General features: G+C 43.9%; 1 protein-coding gene across 5 annotated transcripts in view; it reads right to left on the reverse strand.

Annotated features, from left to right (window-relative positions):
• LOC308585080 (uncharacterized protein) overlaps nt 1-24,698 on the reverse strand; it is a 459,744-nt gene that overhangs the window by 11,862 nt on the left and 423,184 nt on the right. The window contains exons 9-12 of one of the 5 annotated variants that reach the window (XM_081190629.1): nt 22,853-22,964; nt 18,999-19,066; nt 17,763-17,819; nt 13,301-13,472 (exon numbers count right to left, since the gene is read on the reverse strand). In XM_081190629.1, coding sequence (XP_081046755.1) covers nt 13,321-13,472; nt 17,763-17,819; nt 18,999-19,066; nt 22,853-22,964 — 389 coding nt within the window. In that variant the 3' untranslated portion in view covers nt 13,301-13,320. Of the gene's footprint in view, nt 1-8,319; nt 8,477-13,300; nt 13,473-17,762; nt 17,820-18,998; nt 19,067-22,852; nt 22,965-24,698 lie in introns of all 5 variants that reach the window. The other 4 variants (XR_014007077.1, XM_081190630.1, XR_014007076.1 and 1 more) reach the window with 4 other exon arrangements.

Consider the following 24,698-nt stretch of genomic DNA (forward strand, 5'->3'; position numbering starts at 1 on the left):
AAATAGGCAGCCTTTAGTTTCCACTTCCAGGTTTGCCAAAGCGGCTGGAACAATCTGCCCTAGTCTATTTGTATTTATGTGAGTTCACATGAATTTTTAAATGTCTCCCTTTTCATAACCATGTAGCTGCATAAAGCAAAACCACATTCTATTTTTTAAAGATGTTTGTTCAAGTATAGCATTTTTATTTATTTTGAAAAATGTCTAAGCTACATAATAAAAACAAACCCTTGCATCAATGTACATAAAACAAAATAACATTACCCGTAGCACAGATCAGAAAACAAGCATACGTAGCTAAATTATCCATGTGGATAGGCTTTGCTGAAATGAGAAACACTTTAAAGTGGGTATCTAAAGCAACATGGCAAGGGTAGGGTCTCTGGCAGTGTGAATACTTGGACAATATTCAAGCTTCAGCTGCAGCATTTGTCACCATCTGATCTATAGCAGTCAGTATTTTATGATAGTGTTAAATACTGACTGCTACATATGAGATGGCATCAAATGTTGAGTTTCTGACAGAAAAGGGGCATTCTGAATCAGCATCCAGCAGCTAGCACAATAGACTTTGTTTGTTTGTTTGTTTGTTTGTTTGTTCATTCGTAGCAACCAGTTAAAAGAGATTTGGGCTTTTCATGTTAAATTTCAGTTCAAAATTTCTGACATCAAAAATCTGGATTTCAAAATCTGGAAAATGCATCTGATTTTTAAGTTTGACAAAAAAAATTAAATCATTCCAGCTACCCTCTGTTGTGTGACCAATTTGAGTCACCCTTAATCTATTTTGTGTAGCTGTTTAAATGATGAATTTGGGAGGGGGGTTTGCCTAATTTGAATTCTACAGATTCTCAAAGAAAGGGGGGGGTGGACCTTACCAAAGATTTCTTCTACAAATCTTCTCAACAGGGGACACCTTGGGGGAATTTGCCCAACACACAAAAGATCTCCCACAGTTAAGGAAATCATGCAAATTATTTCTTCTTTTTCACCTCTGTGTGCTGACCTTTTGACCCTCAAACAGAGCACATCTTTGCAAAGCTGCTTTTGTAGATTTACTTATGCTGACGTGTTGGTAAAGAGTGGCGATGAAAAAGAGAAAGGGGAGACAGGCACAAAATGCAGTGTGAACATATTATTTCTGGGAGGGGGGAAACGTGGGAAGACCTAGGAGAAGGTCTCGCACCCTACACAGACATGGGTAATTTGCAGGCAAGTAGCCAGGAGTTGAGAAGGATAGGGGATATTCTGTTCTGAGTAATGGCCACTGTACAGTGAAGCCGGAGAAGGAAGAGAGTTGTGCCGATTTCTGTGCGGATCACTTCTCCTGTTCTCAAACATGCTCAAACAGGGAAGGGCTGGAGGTTGGTGGTAGAACATCTGCTTTGCATGCAGAAGGTCCCAGGTTCAATCCTGAGCATCTCTAGGTATGGCTGGGAGTTGTTGTTGTTGTTTAGTTGTGTCCGACTCTTCGTGACCCCATGGACCAGAGCACGCCAGGCACTCCTGTCTTCCACTGCCTCCCGCAGTTTGGTCAGACTCATGCTGGTAGCTTGGAGAACACTGTCCAACCATCTCGTTGGGAGTTGTCCAACAATCTCACTGGGAGTTACTTACACCTGAAACCCTAGAGACAACCCTGCTGTCAGTCAGTGTAGACAATGGCCTGACATGTGTAAGTCCTACATCGCTATGCCCTTAGGAGAATGGATCATACCCATCAAAGATGCTTTTATTGTCACCTGTGAAAACTCTCCCAGACTTGCAAACTGAAAGTGTTCCTAGCGCCATTGCTCTCTGGCTTTACAATAATCCCACAAACTTGCTGGATCACTTTGGCAGTGACGAAAGAGAGGGTAATAGGATCTGGGTTGGCCCTGGTGGTTTGATCAAGGCTTCTGCAGCTGCCGTTGGTGACTCACTCAAAGACTGCGCAGCAGTAACAAAGAGGATAGGAAACTGAAGGGGAACTCTCCGAAAAGCAAGGAATATTTGGAAGGGCAGTTTTTATTCTTAAAAAATCAGGAGAAGTTCTCTTGACATATCGCTGCCTTTGTGCCACCTTCCTCTGATGTGCTATTCATCAACACTGTGTACACATGTAGGCGTGCATGTTTAGCCTGTTCCTAGTCCACAAATACCTGCCTTTGCACCTGGATGCCTTCAGAGAAGCAGGTGAACCCTTTCCAAACATTTGGCACAGAAGTTAAGCTTATCGTGGATATCATCATGACCCTGAATATGTGTTCAAACACTGAGGCTTTGGGTGTCTCCACAGTGATGTGCGACTCAGCGTGCCGAGGAAGACCCAGCTGTAATCAAAAACCAAGCAAAGCCCTGTCATCACAATGTGTTTAATGAAAATGATCCCATGCCAAGTATAAGATACGTAGGCTCTGAAGATGCAAGATGACCATTCCTGAAATCTGGCATGAATTAGGCATTACAAGAATCAATCAATTGGCCTTCGGAATCCACAGCCAAATCGGTGGTTAGAGAAGCAGAGCTGGACTGAGAAGACCTGGTGTCAAGTCCCTGCTCAAGTAGAAAATGCCAGGGCCAGCTCAATTATTGGGTAGAATAAATCAGTGCCTCAAGCAGTTGATTCTGGCACCCTTAAAGATGCTCTGTTATTTAATTCAGTTTATACGTGTGTTTGTTGGAAGCCACCCAGAGTGGCTGGGGCAACCCAGTCAGATGGGAGGCATTTAAATAATAAATTATTAATGTTGTTCTTGTGTGTATACATGCACATGCACACACTTACATGCACACACATGCACATTTGGTTGTGCATGCAGAGACAACTCAATATATTTCCATGCTTTAGGCAGACTGTTCAAATGGCATCCCACGTCTTCATATTGGTGATTTTGTTGTTGTTTAGTCGTTTAGTCGTGTCCGACTCTTCGTGACCCCATGGACCAGAGCACGCCAGGCACTCCTGTCTTCCACTGCCTCCCGCAGTTTGGTCAAACTCATGCTGGTAGCTTCGAGAACACTGTCCAACCATCTCGTCCTCTGTCGTCCCCTTCTCCTTGTGCCCTCCATCTTTCCCAACATCAGGGTCTTTTCCAGGGAGTCTTCTCTTCTCTTCTTTAATATTGGTGATATTAAAACCCTATTCCAGGGATGTGGACTCTCAAGCCTGGGGATGAAATGCGGCCCTCTGTGTCTCTCCACTTGGCCCTTGGAATGCTCCCCAAGCAACATGCCTCCGTGGCCCTGTTTCGCAGCCCAAATGGTGTTGTCTGGCTGAAATTTCTCCTTGATCTCTAATAATGCCTCTTGCCTGCCTGGGTGGAAGTTTTGAGGAGGGAGGGGGTGCATGAGCATGTGTAGAAACTAGCCTATACTACCAAAAGTGAAATTTGCATTCATTGCTCCTCCCCTTTTTGCCTCTTGCCCTGCCTGCCGCTGGCTTGGGGCCTCTGGAAGCTTGCTCAGAAGGAAATACAGACCCATTCAGACACTCATTCCCTCCTCACATTACCACTGCTTACTGTCCCTGACCCACCTCTTATCGCCCTCTCTGCTCTTCACACGTTAGAGGCGCTCTGGAGCTCTGTTGCCTTCATGCCAATTGGTGTAGACAATATTGAGCGAGGTGGACCCACACAGCCTGTTGCAGAACAGAAAACTTCCTGCGCTTGCACCAGTGTTCCAGTTCTGAAGTTGATGTGACAGCTATACATTCATTCATTTAATGAAATTTATATGCCACAAGTTTGTAAGGGGGGGCTCAGGGTGGTTCCTAAAGCGGCTTCATGTTCTTAAAGCATTAAAAATGTGTTTGGGTTCAATAAGAAAATACGTATTGTTGTATATATATTTCACATTTCCCCAAAATTTCCATGTATTTATTTGTTTGTTTCTGGGGGGGGGGGTGAGTTGGGTTTTTTGCTTGCATAGCTTCAGAATGCCTGGAAATTCTACCTCTCCAAGTTCACTACCGTCCCTAGTGCCAGGCTTGCGATTAGACTGGTTGGCAACTTCAGCCTTTGATAGCTCCAACTAAGCAGGAAAATGGGCGTGGTGGCCCAAAATATCTGGCTGAGGAACGCTGGCATATGAGGGTCCTTGATCAAGTCTTGGAGCCCCTTCTATGGGCACAATATCAATTAGTTGTGCTCAGACGTGACATGTCTGAAATCCATTTCACAAGGTTTTCATCCACCCAAAATTAGGCAGTGCATTGTTATTTCATCCATTTAAATGCCTTGATTGCAGGAAAGCCTCTATGCGGTTTATGAGAAATACTAACATTACCGATAAAAAGGATAGCCTTGCCAAAGCAAAAATGTTTCAAGCAGGGAGTTCCAAAGTTTAGGGGCCATTTGAAGAAAAGATTGATTTTGTACAGCTGCAGAACTCACGGCTCCTGTAACAGGGCTATCTGCTCAGACCAAAGTAGTCAAGTGGGCGCATATGAAATTAGGCCAGGCATGTCCAAAGTCCATCTCAGGGGCCTAATCTGGCCCTCTGGTCAATTTAATCTGGCTCCAGTATGTCCTGGGGTAAAATCCTTTTAAAAGCTGAACAACTTTGAGGGTAGAATTGCAAAAAAAGCTCAAGAACTTTGGTCGGCCCTCCTGCATGTTCACTTCATCAAATCTGGCCCTTTTTGAAAAAAGTTTGGGCACCCCTGAATTTGGCAATGTTTGCTCAGAAAAATGTCCAATTACTCCCAATAAGTGTATGTACAGTTGCAGGTTTAGCATACTGAAGTCATTCAAGTCACCCTGCAGATATCTGTTTTTTAAAAAATAAATTTTATTAGTGTTCGAAAAAGAATTCAAAGATTAATATCAGAAACCTTTTTCTCAAGGATAAAAAAAACTAATCTAAAGAAAAACACAGACCCAAAAGAAAAAGAGAGAAGAAAAAGAAGAAGAAAAGAACCTTGCAGGTACCTCAAGGGAGTTCCCCTGCCTGCTCTTGCTCTCTTCTTGTGAATAGAATTGTGGGCCAGGTGGTACAAGTTCCCCAGAAATGGGTCGATCATTATATACCTCTCCAGAGTTCAAGTGCTGAGGGGGGAATGGCTTCAGATAGCACCTGAAAGGGGTAGGAGATGAGCTGAAAGATTACACATCAAAAGTTGGGTGCCTTTCGTACAACAAATGGTTGAAATTATATGTAGTTATATGTCAAATGTGAAATGTTTTTTGTTTGGCTATCCTTTAGGAAAAGGGAGGAAGGAAGGGAGGAAGGAAGGAAGGAGCGATAAAGACACCTCCCTTACAGAAGTCAGGCTAGGATCAATAAAAAGCACTCATTTCTTTTTTTGTAACCAGCCTGTTCATATCTTGTTTAGTTTGAGGTCAGTGACCAGCGGCATCTGACCTACAGAAGTTAATTCTACAGAACAATAGGCAAGAGTTTCCAAGGCCTTATCCTATTACCTTTTGATACCAAATTAATTGTGTTTTTTCCACTCTCACAATGATTCCCTGACCCTCTCAGCTATGTGTGCTGCTGGCAAAGAATGGCAGATTAAATTTAAGTGAGGAGAGAGAGATCAGTTTTTCATCTGCTGGAGTTCCTTTATTATTAAAGGGATCTGGAAACCAGCTATTAATAGCAGGAATCTAGGCTTGAGCATTCCAGGCTCTGGCGCAGCTATCAGAATTCTAAGGATCTCCCGTATATTTTAAAAATAAATGAACTTAAGTTTTGTCTGTGCTATAAACCTGAATTGGTCATGGCTTCCCCTGCCAGGGATCCTGGGGGCTGCAGTTCCCTTTCACACATGCATAGTTGGGGTAGCAGGATCCATGTTAGGCCAAAGAGATCAGATCTCATGAAGGACTAAAGTGAGGGAAAGGAGAGAGAGGAGCAACGGAGGAGGGTGTGGCAAGATTTGGGCTCCACCTCTTCCTTGTTTAGTCTTTCACCATGTACTAAATTTTAGACTGGACCTGTCTTTGTAGCTTTGTATAGCATCTAGCTTGATAAAACACTTTGTTTGTGCTTATGTTTCCATAGACATACCATCCTGCCACCTGTCAGATCAGAATCTTCAAGCCAGTTTGCAGGAGAAGCACATCATGTCACACCAGTAGGGATAACTACCCTGAGCCCAAGTTCAATCCCTGACTTCTCCTGGTAGGACTGGAAAAGGTTTGTATCTGAAACCCTGGGGAGCGTCTACCAATCGGTGTTGACAATATCAAGCTAGATGGGTTGATGGGCAGGCTTAATATAAGCAAGATTCCTGTGTTCCTATAAATGGCATCATTTTTAATCGAAGCGGTCCTGAATCTTGAAGGACTGTCCTCTGGCCTGAGCAGCATGCAGATGCCCTCTAGGAGAATACAGAAACAAAGAGGGACGGTGCCTCCACACAGCAGCTTATTGTGGACTTAGTGCTGCTCATGCATCTTCATTAATTAATTAACTAATTAATTAATTACTTAAAATTTATACACCACTGGATCGTAAAAACAAACAAACCCCGAAAAGCTCAGAGCAGTTCACACATGACGACAACTTCCTTGAAATGCCATCTCATTATTCCCCCATGCAATCTGGATTTACCAGTTCTGTAGAAAATCCATTTTTTAAAAAAACAGAATCAGTTAATCTCTATTACTGGGTGGGATAGGGAGGGAAATAGGGTGGCAGTTTGAGGACGGTGATGTGCAGATGTTGCATTATCATCCTGGAGTCTACAATGTAGAAGCACCCCTACCATAGAACCCTAAACAGTTTTGCCAGATCCAATGGTCTTTATTCCCTAGTATGTTTAGTGTTGCAACCTTTGGTCAGTCGGTAAATCAGCTGTGACATCTCTTCTTGCAACAGTTAAAGAAGATTGATGATGTGGCATTTTTTTATTTTATTTTTTGAAAGGTCAGAACGCAAAGCGACTGCTTGGGCACCTTGGAGGATAATGGCCTCCAGTCTTTGTGTCTTCCTGCAGATACAGAGTCCTAGATCTAAATTGCTACTTTGTGGCATTTGCTGCCTTTGATCCATCTGCACAGCTCGCCGTTTTCTCTATGAAGTTGTTACGACCTCCCTTTCTGAGGCCTGGAGAAGCCCTGGCATATTGCTGGTTATCTCTGCAGAGTAGCCCTTCTGGGCAAAACAATAGCTTTTTTTATAGCATAATTGAGTCCAGAAATGTCTTTAAACTCCAGGCAATCAAATGTAAGCTGGTATCCCTGCTTTAAGAAAATAAAATAAAACCAGAAACCAGAAACAAATGAAAAGGCAGAAGTTCAATGGGCAAAGGATTCCTGTGTGCCCACAATGTGGTACGAGTTGTGATGATGCTCTGGCAGAAACACACGTGATTAAAAGGCTACGTGTGCTGGAATGAAACAAGGAAGTCTTTAACTCACAAGAAGGCTTTTAAAATCTTTTATTCAATGCCTCCAGAGATTTAGGCTTCCCCTGATTTCTCACTGCGGAGGACAGTTCGAGCCTTGGTCATACCTTGAAAGACTTTAAACAGCTTGATGCTTGTACTTTGCTACAGGATCTAACAGCAAAGCCATGTGTCTAGGTATTTTAAACCACAAGCTGGAGTCCACAGAAGGTTGTTCAAGGAGTCTCAGATGGTGTGGATAAAGGTATTTCAGGGTCATTGTAAACCCTATATATTGAGGCTATACCTTTAAAGTTGATGATGGATTTAATTGAAAGCAGAGGGCTCAGAAAGGCAGCCATGGGGGCGATTTATTTTAAACTGCGTAAGAAGTCATGCCACCGAATGTCAAAGGAGATGCCGTGCTAATAAAATGGCACTGGACAAGCCAGCCAGAAAGGCTGAGGAACAGCTCAGATAAAAGAGCTAAGCCACAGATAGTGTGCCTGCGGACAAGCATTTTGGGGTGGTCTTAAGGGTGGTGGGAGAAATTCAATTCAGTTTGCATTTAAAGGTGAATCTGCCTAATTTGCATTCACTGATTCTGCAACCCTTAATTTCCATTTCTGGAAATTTCCACCCGTAATTTCCATCCTTGGAAATTCGCGCTTCTCCAAATTTTGCAATGTTCTCCAACCAAATAAAGCATTTACTGGAGAAAGTATGCATAAACCAATATATCATTTGTGGGACTCATTTCAGGGTTTTTGGCAAATGCTGATGATGACCCTGTTCTCTCTGGCTTTTGACACTTGAGATGTATGTTTTTAGAACTCACCTTATTTTTGCAGTGTTAAGTTATCTTAAGCTGTTTTTAGTACTGTGTGATACTGTATTTTAATTGTCGTAACCTGACCTGAGACCTTAGTGTGAAGGGCAGGCAAATAAATAAATAAATAATATGCCTAAATTAACACAAAAAGGCATTAGAGGAAATTGCTTACAAATCTATGCGTATTGGAGAAAATTGCATGCTAACACACGTATATTAGCAGAAAATGCTGACAACCTTTCATGAGGATCTTTTTTAAGAAATTGCAAACTTAGAGGGAAATGTGAAGAATCGAAGATTCGCAAAATGAGAAACTTCCACACAGACTTCTGAAAATGATAGAAAAGGTATGCATGAGCGTACATCAGATACAATGATGGTTATCAAGTCTTCCAGTTGCTCACAAGGGCTGTAGGGAAAGCTCCATCCAGCTCTATCACTAAGAAATGGGAACAGGTACTTTGAGAATTCAGCTGAGCAATTGTTACCTGCCCACCAGTGCTTTGCCTCTGCTATCTTGCTGGGGCTACAATGCCTCACCTTTCTTCCCATAATTTGAGGATTGCCACAAACCTTGGATCAATGAGAGCCTCTGATGGGGCAGGTCTGGTGGTTCTCCAGGTCCCTGAGGTTTGGCTGACCTTAACTAGGGACCAAAAGCAACACTCCCCATTCACAGTTCCCAGCAGGTGGTAGACAGAGGCACACGGTCTCTGATCCAAGAGAGAGGCAACATAAAACAAGAGAGCCCTGCTAGACCAGCCCAAAGTCTTCCCCCCATATATGCCCACTCAGCCTCTTCGATCTGTGGAACTGGCACTGGTACAGGCACCACATAGGTCTTGTTACACATATGTAAGAAATTGATCTTTGAGTGTGGCAGCACACTTTGGAACTTCCTGCTTATTGAGATCAGGCAGGTGCACTCATTGTTCACCCACTAAAAACATTTTAGGCGAGCCTATCTAAACATGTAAGGGACGCGGGTGGCGCTGTGGGTTAAACCACAGAGCCTAGGACTTGCCGATCAGAAGTTTGAATCCCTGCGACAGGGTGAGCTCCCGTTGCTCGGTCCCTGCTCCTGCCAACCTAGCAGTTCGAAAGCACATCAAAGTACAAGTAGATAAATAGGTACCACTCTGGCGGGAAGGTAAACGACGTTTCCATGTGCTGCTCTGGTTCGCCAGAAGCGGCTTAGTCATGCCAGCCACATGACCCAGAAGCTGTACGCCGGCTCCCTCGGCCAATAAAGCGAGATGAGCGCCGCAACCCCAGAGTCAGTCATGACTGGACCTAACGATCAGGGGTCCCTTTACCTTTACCGTTATCTAAACATGTAGAATGGTGGCGTGTGTTTTTCAGTTTATATTCGATCATTCTTTGAACATGTTGAATAGCTGTTCTTAACTGTGTTTTGACTGATAATTTTGTTCTAATCTTTTCATAAACTGCTTTGAGGTATTACAATCAAGTGTTATATAAATCTTGTAAAATAAAAAGATTTTTTTAGAAAGAAAGAAAGAAAGAAAGAAAGAAAGAAAGAAAGAAAGAAAGAAAGAAAGAAAGAAAGAAAAGACTCCAGTGCATCCCGACTGAATTAATTCATTGAAACATTTGATATCAAGGAGGCAAAATCAACTTCGGTCCCAAGTGGCTTGCAGACTTCTGCCTAAATAACCCCCTGCGAAGGAATGCAGTTTTGTTTTGTTTTTAAAGCAAGTTCTTCTGACGGTATCTGTAGGGAATAAATCACCAACGATTTCTCTTTGGCTGCGAACAGTATATGTTTCCCTTATCCATCAAAACGTTTCTTTCTAACGCATTAGATCCTTGCTCTTTCTTCCGCTAAAGAAAACGTTGCCTTGCAAAATGTTTAATATGTTATCAGCCTTTAGAAGAGAGTGACGGGGTGGTGGTGGGGAGCCCTGCAAACTGATGGGAAAGGAGCCCAGTGGCTCTTGGGTTACCGTTCTCTAAGTCCTGCACTCTCTTCTGTTTGGGGCCTTTGTTCGGAGTCAATCACCCATTGAAAAGCAAGCCCTTCAGCTTATTATGCATTCTGTGTCTGAGGTGACCAGAACTATTTCCTGCATCTGGCTCTGGGTGCTAATTACCAGCTCAGGCACCTTGCAAATACCTCCGAAAACCTGTCACCCAGGAGGAAGAAGCTACCTTTTCAGGCTTACACACTTATTACCTGTTCTCTTTTCAACTTCCTAAGTTGGAGCTGTCTAAAGACAGCATTTTTGTGTTGTTTGCAAGTGACTCTCTCTTTTTTCATCTCTCTCCTCCGTTCTGTCTCCCGCCTCCCCAACTCTGCAGAGTGCTTTTCTTACCAGCCCCACTGGTTGGGAGGCAAAAGAGAACAAGGGCAGGGAGTGGGGGGGACTACGCAGTAAACCGTTTCTCCAGGAGAGGGATTTCATCAACTGAAATTCCCCCGCCCCTTGTTGCTGGTATTTTCTCTCCTGCACCACAAACCACACACTGCACATATGTATTATCTAAACTTTATCTCAAGTTCTGACCTATTTCTAATGGCTGAGCTTGAGCGATTGCACCCTAAAGGAGCAGCAGCAGCAGCAGTGACAACGACAACACCACACACGCACACCCACACACCCACAATTTTATTGTACAATAGGATACAATAAACATTAAAGTAATTTATTGCTGAGGAATAAGGCAAGAGTGAAATGGCTTTGCCCCTTCTCAACTTTGCCCTTTAAAAGCTATCACACAACCAAGAAGATCTTACAGTGCTTTCAGATGAACTAGAAGTCAAAATGGCACTGTATGAATTCAGAATCACATGGCTTGGCTAGGTGAAAGACAGGATCGGGATATCCAGTTGGTTCTTTGTATTTAGTATTAAAATGGGGGGTGGCGGCTACCTGAGGCATGATGAGAGATGGGTTTCTCCTCCAAAAAAACATTCCATCCCAATTAAAAACACACACTCAAACACAAAAAGCTGCTTCGTGAAAGGAGACATATAGGTACCACATGTTTAGGGGGGAAGGGGTTCAGTTGAGGAAATGTTGCAAGAAAATGGGTTTCAAATTATAATCTTCCATCAGGCAGTATACTTGGTATGCAAGTCGCAATGTACTTCCATTTTATCCCACAGCAACCCTTTGAGGTAGGCTAGACTGAGAAAGAGTGACTGACTCAAAATCACAAAACAAGTTTCATGGCATAGTGAAAATCTGAGCGTGGGTGTCGCCGGTCCTAGTCAGAGGTTATGACCCATGGGTAGGCAAACTAAGGCCCGGGGGCCGGATCTGGCCCAATTGCCTTCTCAATCCGGCCAGCGGACTGTCCAGGAATCCGCGTGTTTTTACATGAGTAGAATGTGTGCTTTTTATTTAAAATGCATCTCTGGGTTATTTGTAGGGCATAGGAATTTGTTCATTCCCCCCCCCAAAAAAATATAGTCTGGCCCTCCACAAGGTCTAAGGAACAGTGGACCAGCCCCCTACTGAAAAAGTTTGCTGACCCCTGCTATGACCACTATACCACACTGTCTCAGTATCTAGCCCAGTGTAGTCTTCTGACCAACAGGGGTTATCTGGGATCTCAGAAATGGTTTTTCCCATCACCTAGCACTTGATGGAGATGCCAGGAATTGAACCAAAAGCCTTCTATATGCAAAGCAAATGCCATATCACTAAGCTATCCCCACCCCCACCCCAAGAATGCATTATTGCTGTTGCTGCTGCTACTGTTATATCAACAAATATCCCACCTTGTACACCTTGCTACCCTGGGCAGCAAACACATTGATACTCAAAAAGTTTTTTTAAAAAATTAAGTAATTGAAAAACAGTTAAAAACATTCTGAGCTGTATCCAATGGCAGTCCTACACTGATTATGCACACTGAAATTAATTTAGGTCCATCAATTTCAATGGGTCTACTCTAAGTAGGGCCAGCACTGGCTACAATCCACTAAAAACAGTTTAAAACACTGTCTCAACCAGTGATTTCTGGCTTACCAGGAGAGGTGAGACTCTCAGAAATGTCAAAACACTATCCCTCAGTTGCTGAACCCCAATTTTCCTCCAGTTATACTTTCAGTGGAATTTGGTAGCTGCCTTAATCTAGAATTTGTTCAACACAGAAGTCTGCTTTCCAGCATCTGCACACACAGAACTATGTGACCAACCTTCTAAATCATGACCTCCTAGTATATGTGTCACTTACTTATTGCCAATTTAGTCAGTTGTCATAGGTTCATAAGGCATAGACTAGGGATACGGAACATGAGGCCTATCTGGAGTTGTTGGACTACAACTCCCAGCATGGCCATGGTCAGGGATTATGGGCATTGTAGTCCAACAAAATCTGGAAGGCCATGAAGGTTCCTCCATCCCTGTTCTAGGCCTTCTGCTCTAAAGAAAGACACATCAGCCCCAAACCACATCATTCTGATGACACTATGCCACAATCAGGAAGCTAGAGCAAAGGACTGATGATTTTCTTAAAACTCACATCAAATTAATCTTATTAGTTGGGCACAAGGACAGGCAGCTCAAGTATAAATTAGCAACCTTCAAACACAGACTACAGGCATAATCATGCACACGTCTAGCCAGAAACTCATTGAGTTCAAAAGGACTTGGTCCCAGGTTACCTTGTGCTGAATTGCTGCTTGAAGTGCACTTAGCTGATTTGAGAATTTTAAATCACAGTGCTAAACAATAAACATTTATTAATACATAGGGCATGGTCTATCAAAGTTATGCATCCATGTCTCATCCATTTCAGTGGGAGAGTTAAACACATGCCCATCTAAGTCATACTCAGAGCAGACCCTCTGAAATTGAATGTCTCTTAATTTCAATGAGTATCACTAGCATTGTTGATGACCTATGTTTGATTCTCTCCTATTGAAATCCATGTGTTTTCAGTGTTTTATTACTGGCCAGACCATGTCCTCTCTTTTATTCATTTTACGGTATATATAACAGCATTGAACGAATTAATGGGCAGCATCCAGCCAAAGTTAAACCACTTTATACGAAAATGCATTTGGTACTAACAATGCAAACCAATGCATGTTTAATCAGAAGGAAGCCCCTCTGCTTTCAGTGGGGCTTACTTGAGCTTTAATCTCTCTTGCTGACATCAGCGGGAATCAGAATGCTTACATTTTGTTGGATTGTAGTTCTCAGGAAAAAAACCGAAGCTGTAAATTTGTTTGCTGCTGTTGACTCGTTAATCCGCCATACTTTGGGGTGACTGGTCTGTTTGCATCAATTCCCATGTTACTTTCATGGATAGCAAAGTTTCCCATGTACATGTTGGAGAGGTATCTGCAGCCTGAAGCTTAAAACAACAATTTTGGATATCACGCCTTTGAAAGCCTGGCCCAAAGTGTTTCACAAGTATTTCGGTTGTTTTTAATACAGCCTGCAAACTTGAAAGCAGGTGCAAAATGTTGGCCTGGATATCTGCGCATACTTTTCTCTTTTTCCCTCGTTCCCTCTTTCCTAATATAATTTCTAATTCATCCCTTTCCCCCCCCCCCCCTAGCTTTGGGGGGTCTTTTTTCCTCTGCACATTTCTCGGTGCAAGTGGTACTCCACCACTCTGATGGGGTGCAAGGGAAGAAAAAGAATCTAGATCACAAAGCTTTAAAAAATTGTGCAAAGTGAAACAATCCTCCTGCGGACCCCAGTAAATAAAATAACAGCAGTGGAGTGATTTGCAAGCATGTAACAGGCTTTTTGTCTCTGTCTCTTTCCCGGTGCCTCAAGGGGGTTTCTGAGTTCCTTCTCCACAGGTTCACAATGTTTTGCCTCTTGGCTACAAAGACCCCAAGCTCCAACCCCTCTTTGGAGAGCTCACCTCCCCCTTCAAATCTTTCACATGCTGAGGATCACTAACAGCAGACTGAAATGTTCCAGTGGGGTGCAGGGCACTGGCAATTTAGGATTTCAGCATTGCAGGATAGATTTTCAGAGTGCATCAGTGGTGCTCATGCTGAAATTAAAAACAGCCTTTCATTGTATCTTTAACTCTTCCATCACCAACTCTTCATTTAAAAAAAGAAAAGAATATGTAGGGCTGCTCACCAAAGTTTCCCTTGGCAATGATAGAAATAGTGAGAATCTGATTTGCAACTTGAATTTAAATCTTAATAGCTTGCCAGCAATATAACAGCTCTAGAAATGATTAGATTTGTTGGGTTTGCCCTGGTTTTGTTTTATTTTGCGACTTGCATTTGCATTCTGGAGATCATTCAGCAACTCTCTACAGTTTGTGGAAAGCAAACTTTTAAATGTAAGGTATATATATTTTAATGTAGGGCCCCGTCTTTCTACAAAACAGCTCACTCTTTCTGGGTGGCTTGTTAAATTGTTCTGCTGTGGATTCAGTCCACAATTGATTGATCCACAGTGGATTACTGTGAGATTCTGCTTCCAGTGTTAAGGACAAAGGAGGCAAAGTTTCAATTTCTGGCTCATTAGGAAGCACTCTGCCAGGGATTGAAATGTGGAAAATAGTTTAAAGTGTGTGTGTTTCATTATCAAAGAGCAGACTACTCAAATCAGTTCATAACATGAAAAAATGCTATAAAACGAGCTTGTATTTTAAGAAATAAACACCAAAAAAAATAATTGTTGTGAATTTTGAACTTTGAAAGATAGTTTTCAAATCCTGAAAGCGAGTTTATTTAGAGAACTTCCTTTTCTAGCAGCCTTCTAAAGGCACTGAGTCCTATACACAATTTAATCCCAAGTAGACCAAGTTAGGTTTGTGCTGTAAGTCACACTGTTTGGAAGATCCGTTCATCCAGAGCATTTATACCCCATAGTAGCCTACAAATTAATAAATAAAAATTCCCTGCTTTTGGACCTTCAATTTTAAAATGCATGGCACGAAAGGTAAAAGGGATGGGAAGGGAAGAAGAACACAAGCAAATTCATCCTGTTCTCCTACTATCTTCTTTGCAATCTTGATTCATGGGCATTTAGCAACCAATCCTTAAACTACCGCTTACACTTTCTGCTCATATTAAGTGAAACTTCAATTTGGCACTTTGATTCTTGTGTACACACACACACACACACACACACACACACACACACGTATTCTTTGCTCCTGATATTCATTGCATCATCAAGTCATGGTCCCAGGGGCATGGTTAGAGGACACACTTTGCAGCCTCCTTGCTGAAGTTTAATAGATCTGGGCCTGGTCACCACCTGGCTGGGAAACCAGTGGGCCCATGTACGCTGCCATGTACACTGCCTCCCACTCAGCATGATTCCTCTGCTCTCAGGAGAGCAGGCTGAGATCATACATACATCCTGATATACCAGCATGCTAGGATAACAAAGCAGGCTGCTAGCTGATCACAACTATCTCCCCAAAACCAGGGAGAGAGATTCAATTATAATCTAACAAGGACTTTTACTGATTATTTTTTTTAAGCAGTGAAAAGAGTTTTGCTGATTGACTAAAGTTGCTTCCACTTGCTGTCCCAAAGAACGGGCTGCTCAGCTGTGTGTCCTGCACAGTGACTGAGCAGCCTTCTGAGGCCACTTGCCAGTGGTGGGTGGGAATAGAGGCAATACGGGCAGAGCAATGAATGCAAATTTTCATTTTGTACAGGCTTCTGCACATGAAGCACTATCAGAGTTCTAACCAGGCAAACAATGGGTGCAATGGCAGGGAAGTGAGGGCTGTAGCCTTGGGAGAGTCCCAATTGCCCGGAGAGCAGAATCTCAGGGCCTGAGATTCCCTATCCCTATTGCAGGGTCTGCTGTGCTGGGACTGTCTCTTGGGAGTGCTAGCTGGCTAGGTAGTCAGAGAAGTTGGTACTGATGGTGCGCTTGAATCCCAGAGCTGTGCCCAGCAGACCCTCATAGTGGAAACAGGATGCTGGTGATACTGGAGGTGAGGAGCAAGGCAGCCGGGAGATGTGGCTTGAGTCACACATACCCCAGCGACTTCCGCGGCCAGCCAATCAAAGGGCCTTTTCTCTTTAAGCCTGTATGCTCAATGATTGATCAACTGACTAATTAAAGAGTCAACTATAGATAAGTCTGCATAGTGCTAAACCTCAATATATTTTGAGGATAGCAAAAGAAGCGTGAAGGAAGTTTATTTTCATAAAAGAAAAAGTGGGGAGAGACAACTTAAACCCCTGCCAATAATTCTCCAAAGGAAAATCCATTTTTGATCTTGTCTTCTCCGGTCCATATTATGCTAAAATGTGCTGGAGCTAAGAGGGTCTCTGGAAAAAAAAACAAAAGTGCCCCTCAGCCCTGCCAATTAAATCCTCCCCCAAATTATCTGTGAGTGCTTTATTAGATTAATCTGCTGCTTATGTTGACGAAAACTTAGCGCTCTGGTTGATTTTTTTAAAAAATTAATCTTTTAAAAACATCTTGTCACCCACATTGAGCCAATGAGACAGCATGATATATTAATCCTCATCGTTTTGTTTTTTTAATGCACAGCCTAGCTCATTCTCCCCCTTCCCCAAAGGCAATTGTCACACTAAAAAGACAAATTGTTTTCAACTTTATTAGAAATCCTGCTACTACTGTGCAGCGTCCGCCAAAAAACAGAAGGCTGTCAGGAGTCATCCAGGATGGTTGGGGTCCAGTAAACTCCAGAGAACAGAGCTATTCTGTTGATGACCTTCGATCAACAGCTCCAGTCACTCCACGTCAGTCAGCCGGACAAACAAACAAACAGCCTGATCATATGCCCAAATGCACATGATGGATGCAGATGTGAGGCTCTGAAAGGACCCCTTGGCATTCAGAAACACCTGCAGGAATTCCAGAAGCATAGGAATGCCTTCTACCCTAATGCATCCGGGGAGGGGGGGGTGTGGATCCTCACACATATCTACACACACACAAAGCACCTCATCCCAGGGGATGCTGCTGAGCATCCCTTGCTCTCCCGTTGAGGTCAGCTGGGTCCAGGCTTGGCTGTGATAGAACAACTCCTGGAATTTGTGCTATCCCATCCCTGTGGCGAAGAACAGTGGGGAAGGGAGGGGGAGTTCTTCCTGTGGCATTCCCACAATGCCTTGCACCTGCTTGGGAAACCAAGAATGAAAGGATTCCTTTCTAATCTCTCAGCCTAATCCTCAAACCGTGGTTACAGCAGCAACGTCTCCCTCGCCAGAGAGAAAGAAAAGGCCATCCCCGATGTCAGTTTTGTGTGGGCAGTGCATCCAACTAAGAAGTCCATGAAAGGTGGCGGAGGAGGGTGAAATTGACAAGGGAATTTTACACACCTCATTTCTGGAAGAGCCCCTGCTTTTTAGGCTGAACAAAAGGGCCGGCATGAAATGGGTTTCCATTGCCACCAACGTCATGGGCTTGTGGCACCTGCACACTACTGCATATTTCAAGTGTCCTCCCTGCTGTTAAAATAATTGCATTATCCAAGCGAGTGCATTTTGCTATTTGAGGGTTGGGTACAATGCAATACCTCAAAACACGTAAGAAGCATATTTTCCAGAGGGAAGTTGTCAGGACCCTGAGCTTCACTACATGAGCCAATGGTCTGGAATTGCAACCTGTGTCAGTGTTCATGCCATCTGCTCTCTTATGAATCACTAAGCGGTTGCAGAACACATACCTAACTTCAGTAACATAGCAAGGATGGGGAGATGGCAAGACCTGCCCCAGGTGCAACCTGGCTGAGGCACAAAATGGGCATTAAAGGTCATTCATGTAATATATTAATAGTTATCAAAACAAATCTGAATTCTGTTGCATTTTTCCCCCTCTTGAGATTGGAATATTGAGGCATGGTGATGGGTGAAAAGGGAGATAATCACTTTTTCTGAAAAGTTTGGTGCAAGAAACAAAATCTACAAAATTATTTTACTAATCACTCTCATTTTGGATCAGTCCAAAGGTAAATCCTGTTTTGGTTTTTTACTTTACTCCTCACATATAATCCATTGGCTATTTATTTTCAATTTGTGTGGAACCTGGTCCTGGGAAATAAGGACTGTAGGAAGCACCAGTTTATTTTGCAATTTCCACTTTTCTTCTGGGTTCTTTTATAGGAGAGGTGGTCTCACATGAGATTTTCCAACCTGACTGTGAGGCCCCTTAATGCAAGCCTAGACCAAATATTTCTTAACTCTTTGACACCCATCTCTTCTCCTTCCTTTTCTATATGCTTTTTATCAAGGTATTTCACTTTTAAAATTTTGAAAACTTGCATTTTTAGCAAGCGGATGCATGGCTGGCTGTGCAATTTGAAGCTGGGGAAAATATCTAGCCTGCTCCTCAAAAAAGCAGCACCTAGTGGTCTCAGCTGCTCCAGAATATGTCGCTCTCTCACCTCCCCCCACAAACTTCCTTATACATCCATCAGACTCCCTTTCCTCTCTCACTGCTCACATGATGCTTTGTTTATAATTGCCTCCAGAGACAAGGCCAAGTACCATTTCACCCCCTACCCCCAGTAGGTCGGCTAGATTCAGGGCCCCCACACAGCGAAACTTTAAACTTTTTCTGATCTCCCTGAGTGGTGCTTTTCTTTCTCTATTCAACTTGTGCCTACATTTTGGGTTCCAAACAAGGCTGTTCCCTGGACCTCAGAACTTCTAGGAGCAGAACTGGGTGCAAGCAAGTGCCAGACATTGTCCGCTCCTAAAGGATGCCAGGGAGCTGAGCCGCCCAGCAGCAAATTAGAAACTTTTGGCTCCTAAAGAATGAGCTGGGTTGTTTGTTCCTGCTCTCTGCAGCTGCTTCCCCCCTTCTCTTCCTCCCTCCCCTCCCCCCCCCCGTTTTTTGTGGTTTATTACACACAGGGTCCTTGATGAATGGGAGCCCCTGTTTTACAGTACACCCCACTTACAGGACTTCTCTCCAGGCCCACCACAGATCTGACTCATCAGCAGCAGGGCACCGCCATCATAATTCTTCCTAGAAACCAGAGGATAAAAAGGGGTTTGTTGGAGGTTGGCTGGCCTGCCGAGAGTCCTGCCTGCAGGCCCTGCTAATGCCATAGCTAGTTGTTCAGGTCTTTGGCCGAATAAGGTAACAGAAACAAAGATTGTTCCCTTGTTGGGAAAGGCGACTGTGCCCAAGTTTGGGGCTGGGAGCGTGTGTGTGTGTGTGTGTGTGTGTGTGTGTGTGTGAGAGAGAGAGAGAGAGAGAGAGAGAGAGAGAGAGAGAGAGAGGGGGGGGGGCAGGGCACCCGTCCAAGTGGGATTAAGCCTGCGAGTGCAACTTTATGAGGTCTGGCTGTGTGGCGGAGAGACTCTCCAGAGTGGAAGGAGCCAGTTCAAACATAATTTATGACATGTCACTCATAGTTAGAGGCGGCTGTCGTTAAGAGTTAATTGTTGCATTGTGTTCAGCGTCTACTGATAAGAATTCTATAAGCTGCTTACATGTTATCATAACTCATGGGTAACAAGAGAGAGAGAGAGAGAGAGAGAGAGAGAGAGAGAGAGAGAGAGAGAGAGAGAGAGAGAGGTAGTAAAGGGAAAATGAAAGTGATTACTCACCAGTCATCATCAGCGAGCGAGCGAGTGAGAGGCTGTTGTAGGATCAGTGCCCCAGGTGTAACTCAGGGGCACCTGAGGTTAAGCTCCCCTTGGCCAAGGACTCATTGTGTGGGCCACTGATTTAGTCATGCTCTGTCTACATCAATTCCCCCACCTGTACCTTGGGAATATTTATCCCCAGTGTGCTATTGTACTGTAACTAGACCTGCACTGTAATTGCTACTGGCCACAGAATTATGTTCATCCCAAGAACCTCAAGCACTCATAGACTGGCTAGAAAGTGCATTGTTGTTCTTGTTGCTGCTGCTGCTGTTGTTCCTTGTCGGGGAAGGGGGAACAATTTTTACAATTACTACTTGCCTTTACAAACTCGTCCTTCCTCCGCAAAACTCAAGAGCAAATAAAGAATATTTCTCCTCTCTCCTTTTATCCTCACAACAACCCTGTGAGTCGGGCCATGCTGATATAGAATCATTGCAATTTAAAACTGTGGTTGAAATGAATCTTGGAGGTCATCCAGACTAACCTACTGCTTAATCGGAATATTCAACATAGGAAGCATCAACAGCATTCATGAGAAATGGCTCTGCAACCTCTGTTTAAATGCCTGCAGTAAAGCAGAGGAGGAAGTCTGTTCCACGTTGAACTGTTTTTCTTGTCAGCAAGTTTATCTGAGTGTTTTAGCAATCTCTGTGCCCGCATCACACCATCCTCCCCACTGCAAATTATCTAGCAAGAAAGGCAGAATTTGTGCATCCCTCCTGCACAAGTTCTAAATGTACAGGAACTCTTGAGAGTAGAGGGTGTGGCATATGAATTTATCAAATAAAATAAAAAAGAATAACTTGTACAATTCGCTCTGGGAGAGACATGCCAGTTTCACCCCTCCCAACTTACACAAACAAGAGTCACATCCCACTCCCCCCCCCCCACTGATCTGGAGGCACAAAACAGTTCTTCATTCATTCCTAGCTACTGCTTCGTGTTGCCTCACAGAGCCAAACTAGTTGTGCCCCATTTGTTCAACCACCTGTTTGCTCTGTTCACAGATAAAGCAGGGAGGTAAGTGATTTTAACATCAATAGAGGCACGTGGTGCCATTCCAAATTCAACATCCTCTCTGCAGATCCACGTTGGCTCTCAGAAGCAGGGGTCTTGGCGCGGGCTCTGCCTTCAGCAGCAACCCACGCCCTGGTTATTCTGACAGTTGATTGCTGACAAGCTTCTCTGATGCGCCTGGCTTCAGAATGCAGCTGCGTGTTTGCTCATGGCCTTGCACTGCCGCGATCATATTACGCCCACCATGGTTGTCTCTAAAGAGAGGGATTGGCTTTAAGCCTGCGCTGTTCCTTTTTAAAGCTCTTAATGGAGTAGGCCTTGGATGTCTTAAAGACCTCACCCATCAGACCCAGGCTTAAGGAGATCTTGGCCAAGACATTATCTACTGTTTCAAAAATCCACCATTCCTCCGCCGGCACATATACCCCGTGTGGGTCTCGCCTTCCATTATTTCACCCCTTAATTTCCTGCATGCTGCATTTCCATGCTCTGATGTGCGGCGTGCAGTTTGCAGTGGGAAGAAAATGCACCTTTGTGAAGGTGAGTCCGCCGCTGGATGTCATGTTGACCAAGGGGTATTGGGGAAGCTTGAGTTCCAATCCGCACACTGACATGGAGTTTCTGGGTCTTCAGGAAGTTGACCCTATTTTCTAGTTAGTTTAGCTGAAATAGCTGTCGCCAACCACCACACAACACTGCTTTAAGAAATAAGGACCAATGGATTGATGAGGCACATTGCATAAGTAAATTGATATATAGATTTAATGACAACACACATACACACACAATCAATCAATCAAAACCCCAACAACCCTCCATTAAATAATAAGCTAAGACAGGGACAAGATACAAAACAGGTCCACTGCCACTGTTGGTAGCTAGCTGACTGGCCTTAACACAATGCTGTCATATGAGGTTGTAGAGAAACCAAAGCTTTCTAGAACTAGCCCTGTTAAACTCTCATTTACTGAGTGCCACGTTTAAGATTCAGAGATGGTCAAATTTTATTGACTAGCTTTATTTTGCTTAGGTAAAGTTTTTTAAATTCCCTTGACTGCCTCTCATGACAAGACAGATTGATGGCTTGAGAGGAACTGAGGAAGCTGGTCCATCTAGCTCACTATTGTCCACACCAACTGGGTGCAACTTTTCTGGATTGTAGGCAGAGGACATTCCCATCCTTCCTGGAGTTGCCAGGAAGCAATGTTTGTTGTGCTGATGAGTACATTGTGTAGCATAGCTGTTTTCAGTTCATCGCACTCCGGATGCTTCCAGACTTGTTGCTATTTTGCAGGTGGGATTCAGTGACATGCCAACAAATTCAGGTCACACCAACACCGTATATTTAAAGCCCTCTTATATCACTTCAGCAGCCATGGCTCCCCCTCCCCACAAGGAATCATGGGTGTTGTCCATTGTCAAGGGTGCCGAGAGCTGTTAGGAGGCTCTTAACAAACCAGTTATCATGATTCTTGGGGTGGGAGGAATCCATGATAGTTAAAGTGATATAGGAGAGGGCTGCACTGCTAAAGTGGATTTGGACTCCTGTGCAACAAGCCCACTCCCAAAACAAACCGGGCCATTCTGCAGTAATGGATGTTATGGGGAAGTGCACTGGAAAGGGTGGGATCACCATTGCGTGACACAGTGTCATATCAAACCCCCCCACAAACAAATCAGAATGAATGCTCATTTGCATGCAGATGGATAACGTTGAATGCTCAATAAACACAGGGCCAGCCCACCCATGAGGCAGACTGAGGCAGCTGCCTCAGGGGGTGGAACCCCAAGAGGTGGTGCCCCCATGGGCACTCCGTCTCTTTCACCACTGGCAGAGAAGCATTGAGACAACACCTTTCCTTTTTCCCTCAGGTGGCGAAACAGGATGTGCCACACCTGAATAAGCAGGTCACCTGGGGCCAACCGTTGTGGCCTGGGCTTGTGGGTTGATTCAATGTGGTGGGAGCAGGGCTGAGTCCTCCCTAGCAGCAGTGGACACTGAATTGGTTCCTTGCAGCACTTATGCTTACTATGGACCTTGTTTTGAGGCAGATGTGTCTGTATTTAATGAAGGATAGATGTGTAGTTATTTTGGTACCCAGATGAGATGCTTCAGGGTTGAGAAAGACATTGTACTTACCTGAAATCTTCAGAGGTAAGGTGGGCTCCCTGCCTTTTCCTCTGGAGCACCAAGGCCAAAGACAAAGCTGAAGAACTGTGAGGTGAGCTGGAGTTGTTCCCCAATAACACACCTTTTGGGAAGAAAATCAGTGGGAAGGTTTGGCTTAACAGTTAGGCTCCAAACATAGTTGCATATACCTAGCTTGTGGCAGGCTTTTCTGTGCAGGTGGACATGTACACCCACATCCTCACAGCCTAGCACCTTAGTCATATTTGACTGTACATCCTGACACAGCAGTGGTGTAGTGACCAGGAAGCCTCTGATTCGCATCTTGCTTCTCCATTGAACTCACACTTCCTCAGACTTTATGCCAATCCATCTGCATATGGAATGGGAAAAGCACTGTTACAAGGAGTACAAGATAACGTAGATGGAACTTTTTCTTTTCTTTTTTTTTAATGCTTTGAAGTGCCATATAAATCTATGGTCCTTTCATAAAGTTTCCTTTCCAGGAAGGAAAATTATGGCCGGTATTCCGCACACGCGTTCCATCAGCACAAACACTTTTGACCGCGCAGCAGAACTTCCCTTCCCACCCCACCCCCCACCCCCATGGGATTTTCTCCAACCCTGCAAAACAGATTGGGGGAGGATGCAGGGCACACTGGGAGAAGAGAGGGGATAGTTCTGCTGCGCAAATGGAAATCCTTGCAGTAACAGAACAAGTACATTGGCTACTATTCCTATGTGTGGGAGCAGTTTCTCTGCTTTGCTGGATCATGGAGAAAAGAAGAGTCCTCACTTTAAAGTAGCATGTGAATAGAAGGACTGCAAATGCCATTGAATGCAGCCTTTGGCAGATGGGCTTTTGCAATCTCTCATTTCACTTGGGAAGTTGTCTCCCAAAATACATGCTTCAGATGGTAGCGCTACTCACACATGGAAGAAAAAGATGTTTGAGCCACTTCTGACCATGTAACAGATCCACATGTTGGGGAAAGGAAAGGTCAAATTGGTCAGTCACCAGGGATGAGGAAGAGATTTTGTCTTTTCTTATGCATTTCAGTCTTATACATGTTTACACAGAAACAAGCCCTTCTGAGTTCACTGTTGCTTGCTCCCAAGTAAGTGTACATAGGATTGCAGCTTTAGCACCTGGCAGTAATTAAAGTTGCTCTGCAGGTATTTCAAGGTGGGTCCCCCTGGCTGTTCCCGCTCTCTCTTTATGCACAGAATTGTATTCTAGGTGATGCGAGTTCAGCAGTAAGGAGCTGATCATTACAGATAATTTCTACAGCTCTGTTCAGAATGCAGTGCTCAATTTTTCATTCAACATTGTAAGAGTTACATCCAATACAGAGTACATCATGCCCAATAAGAGCCTCAAATTTACAATGATATTACATTACTCTAATAGAAACCCTTCATGTCTGTTGACAAACAACCCAGATCTTCCCTCCAGACCAGACCAAACAACAGTAATGCAAGTTCATTAAGCCATAATTTTATTTCAACTGAAATGTCTCACCTGTGGTATTTTAGGTTTTCATTTAAGGCCCTGAAGCTGTCTTTTTAGACAGCTCATCAGATTCCCAAGTCCTTGCTGTAGTCCAGCACTTAAGAGTGAAAGGGTCACCCAATCCCACAGGAACCTGAGTGATCCCTGATAAATCTGATTAGCTGCAAAGATTTCCACATCAGCTATCAAGGCTTAACTGAACAACAGGAATCTTTTTTTGCTGCATTGTGTTCCTGTGACTTCCACCTTCTTCACTGAAATTTGTCTCCACTGACCCTCCTGTTCTTATGCTCGTCTAAACTCCAGATCCTGCTCCTGGTCTTCCTGGCAAAACTTTGCATGGAT

This window comes from Podarcis bocagei (genome assembly GCF_964188305.1).
Source record: "Podarcis bocagei genome assembly, chromosome: 4".
NCBI lineage: Eukaryota > Metazoa > Chordata > Lepidosauria > Squamata > Lacertidae > Podarcis > Podarcis bocagei.